Source organism: Aristolochia californica, unplaced genomic scaffold (genome assembly GCF_029961685.1).
Source record: "Aristolochia californica isolate CCGP_79_NKW_82.1479 unplaced genomic scaffold, dmAriCali1.0.hap1 SCAF_10, whole genome shotgun sequence".
Taxonomy (NCBI): Eukaryota; Viridiplantae; Streptophyta; class Magnoliopsida; order Piperales; family Aristolochiaceae; genus Aristolochia; species Aristolochia californica.
In genome coordinates this window covers 35,123,965-35,132,971 of record NW_027181771.1, presented here as the reverse complement: position 1 = coordinate 35,132,971, position 9,007 = coordinate 35,123,965, and the positions used below count along the sequence as shown (strand labels likewise).

Below are 9,007 nucleotides of genomic sequence, written 5' to 3'. Positions count from 1 at the left end.
CAAACTCCCGTACTCGCCAGGGCTCGGTGGTTGTACTTCGAGAAGGTCGTACAATAGATCAACACACTTGTACTGGATTCAGTACTGCAACTCATATGGCTGTACTAGGCTGATTCAGTACTTGCTCCAGTCCATGTGCAATTCTAAGGATTAGGGTTTATAGAAGCAATGCGTTTACCTGTCCCGGCGATGGAGTTTAGATGAATTCAGTAATTTATCTTGTAAATTTCGTTGCTCAGATGAATTCTAAACAGAAAGTGAGGCAGCCTCATTTGAATCTTCATCCGTTTGAAGAATTGTGAGCATCCTGCACTTAAAAATAAATTAAGAAAATATCCCTCTTTGTTTGGGTGATAGATGTAAAAAGGCTTTCTCCAATTCTTCCAGAAATTTATTGAAAAAATGAAAAGATTAATTATTTGTTACCCTTTAAATAGCACCAATGTCATCAAAATCGAACCATCATCAAACTGGTAGGAAGACTGGTTTTTGTTCCTCAACCGTTTGTTTAACCGGGTCTAATTGGGTTACATTCTTAATTTTTTTTATATATATTAGGCTGGTTATGCCATAACGAGGCTGTAGGTGTAGATTTCATAGGGAAGGAGGATTCGCTAACCCTATAACAAATGGGCCTCCCTCACCTCCCACTGTGTAGGAGAAGAACCCCCCGTTCTACTACTGTAATTGGTGGAAATGAATGAGTACCTGAAGGGTTTCACATACTGGGACCATGTTGATGTATGCAACATAGCCTGTGGAACCCTGACCAAGAGAGACCCATTACATAAGACCAACGGGTTGACACCCCCAAACCGTTTACTGAAGACCCAATAGAGAATCATCAATAGTGTTGTTGGGTAACCTTTTTTATAATGGTTGGCGTTGGAATTTACCCAGTAGCTTACTGCCAATTCTTTTCTTAATAGAACTTGGAAGCTTATCATTTATGCTGCATTTTGCAGCAATATTCCCCTAATTCGCACATTAGAACTACAACTTGTCCTTGCTTCTACTATTTGCCGAGATGCTATGACTTGACATGGAACTTCTTTGCTCTGTCTCTATACATGTGAATGATTACAATGGCCGTTCTTTATAAAAGAAGAGAAGAAGCACCTACCTAGGTGGTAGACAGGGGAGAGGGAGCTTGGGAATAGAATTTCAAGCCGAGACCACTTGGGCAAGGAGCTGCAACTCCCTTTCCCAAAGCAGAACTCATTCTGCATTTACTGTCATCTTAACAAACATAAGCATTTGCATGTTAATGAGGTACACACTGAAGAAAGGCGCCCAACAACATTTCAAAGCTTAGTTTTTCAGCAGAAAGGAATCACATTTTGGTGCCCACACACCGAGCTCAACGGTTAAAAATAAGCTTCCACAAGCCGAAAGAAACTCATTATCTGCATACTCCAATGGCGCATTATCATAGAACAGTAGGGTGTTTTTAATAAGTTCAAAACAGAATACATAAAAATTCAATCAGCATTCAATTTGCTTATGAATGCAACTACACCCCACTCAAACAGAAATCATTTGCTTTATCATTTTATATGGGAGGTCAAGATGTAAGGGGCTTATGACTACTGTCTTCTATCAATTGAAAATAAGGACAAATCCGTGATCTGTAACTTGCATAAGCAAAAGAGAGAGACAAGCGATGACAAAAAGAATAACTGAGTCTGTTTTTTATGGATTTCGTGATTATTGAATGGAATCATTATGTTCAACCAGGCATTCCGGTTTCTGTTGAAGAAATGGAACGTCTTCGACAAGCTCACCAACCCTTGCCTATGAGCCACAGCCAGTCGAGTGTGACACCACTGAAAATACCTGCCAATAGACATAACACCAGCAAGTTCCCCAACGCATTCTGCTCAGGTCCCTAAAAACCCAAACCCAAAACCAAAACACTCATTCACAAGCTGCCCACCAAAATTTTCAATTCAAAACCCCAATTAAAGAATGATTAATCATGGCCAAGAAGAATGCTATAAGAGTAGATGAAAACCAACCTTATACCCTTTTGGTGCAATTGTTAAAATGCAAACTGTAAGATGACCATTTGTTAGTCCAAGCAAGGAGGTCAACAAGATCATCCAGCCTTGATCTCCATACTTAGCCGTAAAATAAAATGCAGGGATGAATACGAAGCGGGCAATAACCCATAACATCAAACCCTTTCTAGATGTAATCCTCAAGCAGTTAACGAGAGGTGTATACCTCCCAACAAGATCTAGCACATTATACATTGCAATTAAGACAATTGCATACCTGAAAAAACAAACCAACACTAATTAAGACTCATGTAGCATTGACTAGAAGCAGCAAAACTTGCAATGGTTTTTTAAGTAGGTCAAATGTCAAAGATTTTATAAGTAAATCTCCAATTGTGCAAGATAAAAAGTTCCATATGCATTTACCAGTTACCAAGGCTGTGTGTTCCAGTATCCTCGGATAAAAATCCAGGAAAAATAGATAAAGTGAGCACATATATGAGATACAGGTCAATTGCATAGTCAATATTTTGCAAAAACAATTGTTTGTTGCTTAGGCGATCTTGCTGTTTTGCATCTTCTTCACCCTGCAGAATAGGCTTGATAAGCATCAACATCAATTAATAAATAACAACTACTGTGTTAACTAAAGTCAGCATGACACAGAGACGAAGAAAAGTAAACGAAAGAAAATTTTCCATACATTTTCGTCCTGTTGAAATTGGATGCCACCAGCAGCAAGGTCAGCTGATACTGTCTTAGATCCTTCCTTTGCAGCTTTTGTTCGATAGTATTTTACAATGGGAAGCTTGGGAAAGATGAATGCATAGAGCAACAGGCATAGAAATTCGAAAAATACTGAAATAGCAAGGAACAGAACTGCCAAGACGTAAAATCAGATTAGAAAAGGAATCTAATAATTTTCTTAGAGAAGTAAAGGAAGAAGTTTCAAAAAAAAGAAAATCACATACTTGCTCCTTTGCGGAGACCATTCTGAGAATTCTCAAATGCCGCCTTTGTCACCACCCTCAAAGCTGAAGTTAGAGCCCCAGAGGCAGCAACTCCAGCTAAAAATGACTAGATTTGACAGAGGTACAGAGTTCAGAAAAGAAAAAGTAAAGGATTAGTTACAGAAAAGATGGTCAGAACTTTACTTGGATGAAATCAGGGTCCATGAATGATAAATCGCCAACTATTCCCCCTTGAATACAAGCATCAGCAATCCCAAAAGCTCCAGCGACGACACAAACACCAACGAAGGGGCCAAGGCCTCCCCTACCTGATGTCGCTAAGTCCAGCTAAACAAGAAACATAATGTTCACTAATTAAAGCACAGGAGATGTCAAACAGAAGAAAAGCTATAAAACTCACTTCAAAGAACAAGTCATACTTACAACAAGAACCATAAGTGAACTTAGGAAGAACAGAGAAAACCCAAATAAGTTACGAAGTCTTGTATTCAGCTTTGCCTCATTGTACGTAAGTATAGCAATCGTTCCCAGGGCAAACGGTTGATATGCGAGGGTAAGTACTCTTGTTGGGTGGTACTTCTGCAAGAAAAAAAGTCATGGGAAAAGTTTTACTCTGGACTGAGATCATCATCGTTCAGGTACAAATATCAGGCAGATAAGAGAGTTTACAAACCGGAAACAAATAGCTATAATAATCTTCGATCGTCAACATGCTATTCCAACAGAAAAGGCTACCGGTCCCCAACAGCCAGCATACAGCCATAGCTTTATACCTCCCCTGTAAAAACGAAATCAAAACAAATAAATCCGGGACCTTTACAACCTATAAGACGAAAACAGAGCACCAGAAAGAAATGCAGAAAATCACAATCACGTTACATACTTCAACACGAGCAGGAGCTTCATTTCCGTCCGTTAGACTCATGGCCGATCCACTTAAACCGCTAGCAACACCTAACAGATGAGAAGGACGCAGAAGTTAAACAAAGTTTGGGAAAACTTAAGGGGTTCGTCCCCTCGAGTTCCGTTCTTCATGAAGCAGAGGAGAAAGAAGGGCACTTACGGAACTTACGATTTTCGGAAGTGGGAGAAGAAGGGGAAGATGATAAGGAAAAGAGGTTATGATTTACGAAACTCCCGGAATTCGATAGAGATGAAAGGAATCCTGAATCTTTTAGAGTGTGGAGTAGACTCGCCAAAAAGGAAACTCGTAAATCTCTAAAAAGTCGTGGGTAGAAACAACACAATCAGAGATAGATAGACACAAGTCCTCCATTTCGCCATTACCATTCTCCTGTCCCCTCGGATTTGTTTTTGTTCTTGGACAGCTTACCAGCGCACTTTTTCTTAGTTGAATGTTTCCGTCCCTTCTCAGCCTGCAACTCAAGGAACTCCCTTACATTTGGAGAAGGAATTGCTGGCGGAAAACAGAGTTCTTCCTGTGACAAATCAGCTTAATCCTTGTCCAACGCCAACATATTCAGATCCACGCATTGAAGTTTTTCTACCAAACCGTCTCGGTTTCAGGCATCAAATCAAATTCATCTTCTCTCTCTTATATTCTTCATTCTCCTCCGGCTCTTTAAAATCAGGAGCAAATGCACTCCAATTTTCAGGATAATCTGTAGCCCATATATAAACAAATCCTGCCAAAGAAATTGAGACTATCATCGACGCTCTGAAAGCCATGCTAAATCAGTGAATTGACTTTCTGAGTAAATGAAGTGAAAGTGAATACCCTAGCGAATTCACTTACACTCCGAACTTATAGAGGGCACTAACGAAATTTTGTGCACTAACAGGGCCTAAAACACGGAGCTCTCCAGTGGCTCCGGTTAACGGAATCTTGAGGTCACCATCTTCAACTGCTCTGTCTTGGGGAGCCCCCTTGAACTCGCCTGAGTTTAATTCACTTAAAGGGTCATCTGATCTAACTCGGAAACTCAACCCAGATTTTAAAGAACCCCAACCCTACATTTGTAGGGATAAGGATGTCGTAAGATGTTACGTGGTGCCACCTATCCAAGGCCCCACGAGAGACCATTCAGCACTCACCTCCCCCTCACCGCTTTGGATTTTCCCTAATGTCAGTGTTCCTAGCGGGAGGTATCAAATATCAAAATGAAAGATACTTTTATATTTCATCCACTAGGTCATATTTTATGTTGAATTACCTAACTTTATTCGACGCCCCCATTCATTAGGATGGACCTTCTTGTAATATTTTTGGCGTTCAGTCTGTTGGCTTTTTATGCATTTTATATGTTCCTATCTCTATATAAATATATTCTGAACTGGGACCCTTTTAATATATTTCTCTAATGAATCACTCTTTTTGAAAATCAAATTAGTTATTGACCCAAAATGGTAGTTGGTCCGGTTCAATTGGTTCAATTGATCTAATGGACTAAAAATTAATAAAATTTCTTCCCAAAATGACTAACTAAATGTAAAACACATCTCTTTAAATATGTTAAAATTGGATTGTATTTATTTGTTGTTCGTTTGTGATGGCCCAAGAATTAGTGAAAAAATCTTTCTGATCTTGCTAATATCGTAAAAGCTATTTTGAATTCTTCTAGATTCGCATGAATTAGGCAAAGTAGGATTATCCAATTCACTAGATCAACCCCGGATTTCATGGATCCCGAATTCGGTGCTACATCCGGGTCAAAATATCATGGACCAAACCAAGTCAATTTTAAATTAAACGACTGACCTGGTTCGGTCCGGATAACACTTTTGATTCTGCGGGCGTGGCGCGGGGAGGCACGTCTACGTGACCACGTTAAAAAGTTAGAAACGGAAGTAGATGGGGCCCACTTTCTTCGTCAGCAACCTGGCCATTGCTTCCAAAAGTACACTAGAACCTAACGCCTCCCTCTGCTCCCCCTGCCTTCGTCTCCCTCTCCATCGCTCCTCCACGATGATCGCCGGGCGAACTTGAGGATTCCGTCGGAGGCGAGGCGGCGACAACAACGAGTCGATTGTCTGAGGAAAGGCGGTCATCGGAATCCGGTACAAGTAAGTAGAAATCACCGCCTGTGCCGTCGCTTTTTCCTTCGACCGGTAATCGCTTCTGCGTACTCTTCTGCTTTCGACTCTCTTCCCTCTTTTAGAACAAATAATTTTGGTTTTGCTTCCTTGATTTTGGATTCGTGGATCTTTATGATTTAGCATCGGATTTCCGACTCGTATCCCTTCCATTCGAGGCTGTGGTTTATTGAGTTAATATCCTTTGGTTATCGCGAAAATTTGCTTTTTTTCTTTAGGACTCTGCGCTTCTCATGAGGAATTGTGTTGACAAAAGTTTAAAACGCTCATCGAAATGAAGAATCTGAATTAATGATTCGTTTGCTTTCTTAGTCATTATTATCAGAAATTAGGCTCTGTTCGACGGTTTTATTTGAAGCCTCTTAAGGCGGAATCGAGGATGAAAATGATCAATGTAATGGAAGAGAAGAAACAAGGGAGCAGTTCTTTTTCACCGCTTCATAACCACTCCTTTATTGGGAATAAATTGACTGATTGTACGAGATCAAAGAGCCATGTTCCTTTTCACCACCAGTTGCTCCTGTTGAGTAATTCACGTCCATTTTTGGTCATGCGCGTTGATATAATGCGATTGCTGTGGGCAGAAACGATTCCCCATTCGCACTGCCGCACCTTGGAGACCAGAGATTTAACTCTCCTGAAATTGGAAGAGCTCCAAGTTTTCGACTGATTAATGATGCATCCACGTCAGGTTGAAAACATAGTTTATTCTGCTTGCTTTGACAGCTTTATTTTATGGGTCTGTACTCGAACTTGTAAAAGACTGGTTTGGACCTAGAACGACCCGCCCTACAACCGGTCTGGCTCAGTTTAATCTGGTCTATATTTGCTTGGCCCAAGTTAATTACGATAATTTCCGCATAATTGTCTGATTCGGTCTCATCAAACTTGTTCATGACAAACCGGATCGGTAGTGACGGTCTAGACTTCGTGGGTCTCGAATCTCGATACCAGAGTTTTTGAAGACCCAATTTTATTTTTGTTGTCGTTGGCTTTTCATGTTATTTAAAATGCTAAAAGAAATAGAAAAATAAACCAGAAAACTTTTACTTCTTGTTTGAGTACATACACATAAAAATTGTATTTTTAATGTAATAAAAAAAAACCATAATTTTATAAAGAAAATTTAGAATTATTTTTTCAACGTAAAGAGAGGTTTTCAGACTTATTAGCATACTCATTCCTCAGGTACGGGAGCATGGCATCCCACCATCCGGTCGAACCGGACTCTGGTGCCACCGATTCGGTCAACTCGACTCCCAGGTCCGGTCAATTTCAAAAGTGGAACGAAGAGGGGCAGCCACGTATACGTTTCATGTGCAGCTTTGGCGGCCGGATCGTGCCCAGGCCCCATGACAACCAGCTTCGTTACGTGGGTGGGGACACACGAATCGTGGCCATCCACCGCAACTCCATGTTCTCGTCTCTCCTCTCCAAACTCTCCAAGCTCTCCGGTTCCACCGACTTCACCGTCAAGTACCAGCTCCCCAACGAAGACCTCGACGCCCTCATCTCCGTCACGACTGACGAGGACTTGGATAACATGTTGGAAGAGTTCGACCGCTTGTCGCATTCCAGTGGTGGCAACAGTAAAACCGCTCGACTACGCCTTTTTCTGTTTTCGCAGGCCTGTTCGAGGGCTTCCTCCATAGCTTCTCTACTCGACGGGGGCGGCACCAAACAGTGGTTCCTGGACGCGCTCAACGGTGGCTCAGCCTCTCTCGAGCGAGGCAGGTCCGAGGTGTCGTCCATTATATCCGAAGTGCCCGATTATCTCTTCGGCCTGGACACTGACTCCGATACTAAGACAAGGAATCCTCACTTGCCATCCGAGAACGTGTCGGTGTTCTCAGACCCAGGTTCCCCGGCGCCTTCGGTAGCTTCGTATCCATGCTGTTCCACGTCGTCCGCTGCCGGAGTGCCTGCATATCTACCGCCGGTGAAGACCAAACCGGAGAACCTCTCTGTAGCGAGAGAAACGAAGGGGAACCCGATAGAGCCGCCCGAGGCGGCGGTTCAGAGGGAGACAGGATACGTCGGCAGCCCCGTCTGGCACTACGTTTCCGAACCCCATTTGCAAGGTCAGACCGTGCAACCGATGCCGTTTTACTACGTGCCGGCAGGGAATATGCCAGTACGGCCTGTTCAAGTCCAGATGCCATACGTGCAGAGGATCCCAATGCAGGCGGCACAACAGTATCACAACCCGATGATAGCTAATCCAGTAGCAGCAGGTCAGATATATGGGCAAGTGCCGCAAGTCGTTCGCCCTTCAGCGGAGACGTACGAGTTCCCCGTGGGAGTGATTGGAGATGGTGGGCAAGTCTTCTACGGGCAGAGAAATCCCTGCATGTGACCGGCTCCGACTATGGAGGGAAAGATCATTAGCGCGTCGCGGTGTCTCTACGCGTTTTTTAGGCGATACGTAAGAGTTCTTCTTTCTGGATTTTGGCTGCTGGGTTTTGCGTGGTACTATATAGAACTGTAAAAGTTTCTGTTTGTTTGTTGTTATTACAAGAGTGGAAAACATTTGGATCTCGTTAGACGTCTTTTTCCTGAAAGAAATGTGTACATATAAATGTTCTTAATTTGCATTTTTTGTAAAAAGATGATTGTAATTGTTTCATGGAATTCTTGATTGCTTTCATCATTTCTTGTTAACATTCCAATGAAGCACCTGTCACTGCTTGGACTCCATGTCTGATATCATTAACAAGCCATTGTTATATCAACAGCATAACAAGGCAAGCATCGATCATTCTTCAGTCAGGTATGTCGCTTGCTACTTCAATCTATCGCTATGCGTAGTATATTCTTCTGGGAAAAAAAAATAATCAAGATCAACTGACAGATCATTCCTTTTATCATCTGCTGTGCAGAAATAGAGCATCTTCAGGCTTACGGGACCAAGAATCTGGCGTCCAATGGTGTGGCAGTCGACCCATAGACACGACCCTGATGGGCTTCGTCCATCCGAGTTCC

The 9,007-nt window shown here is 42.2% G+C and overlaps 2 protein-coding genes across 4 annotated transcripts; one reads left to right on the top strand and one right to left on the bottom strand.

Moving 5' to 3' along the window:
* Nucleotides 1-1,452: 1,452 nt before the first annotated feature.
* LOC137942614 (equilibrative nucleotide transporter 3-like) lies at nucleotides 1,453-4,549 on the bottom strand. 3 transcript variants are annotated; one of them, XM_068788326.1, is made up of 10 exons: nucleotides 4,035-4,549; nucleotides 3,855-3,925; nucleotides 3,645-3,749; nucleotides 3,395-3,550; nucleotides 3,155-3,298; nucleotides 2,972-3,077; nucleotides 2,704-2,879; nucleotides 2,427-2,587; nucleotides 2,019-2,277; nucleotides 1,453-1,888 (listed from the first exon to the last, which is right to left on the bottom strand). In XM_068788326.1, exons 2-10 carry the CDS (start codon nucleotides 3,894-3,896, stop codon nucleotides 1,781-1,783), a joined length of 1,257 nt encoding a protein of 418 aa, XP_068644427.1. In that variant the 5' UTR covers nucleotides 3,897-3,925; nucleotides 4,035-4,549; the 3' UTR covers nucleotides 1,453-1,780. The 3 variants fall into 3 exon arrangements, with proteins under 3 accessions (XP_068644427.1, XP_068644429.1, XP_068644428.1); XM_068788328.1 differs by having other exon boundaries at nucleotides 1,453-1,836; XM_068788327.1 differs by having other exon boundaries at nucleotides 4,044-4,549.
* A 1,304-nt stretch (nucleotides 4,550-5,853) lies between these two features.
* On the top strand, nucleotides 5,854-8,647 carry LOC137942613 (protein PAL OF QUIRKY-like). Its single transcript, XM_068788325.1, has 2 exons — nucleotides 5,854-5,995; nucleotides 7,214-8,647. The coding sequence occupies exon 2, from the start codon at nucleotides 7,224-7,226 to the stop codon at nucleotides 8,379-8,381; it is 1,158 nt and encodes a 385-aa protein (XP_068644426.1). The 5' UTR covers nucleotides 5,854-5,995; nucleotides 7,214-7,223; the 3' UTR covers nucleotides 8,382-8,647.
* The last annotated feature ends 360 nt before the right edge of the window (nucleotides 8,648-9,007 follow it).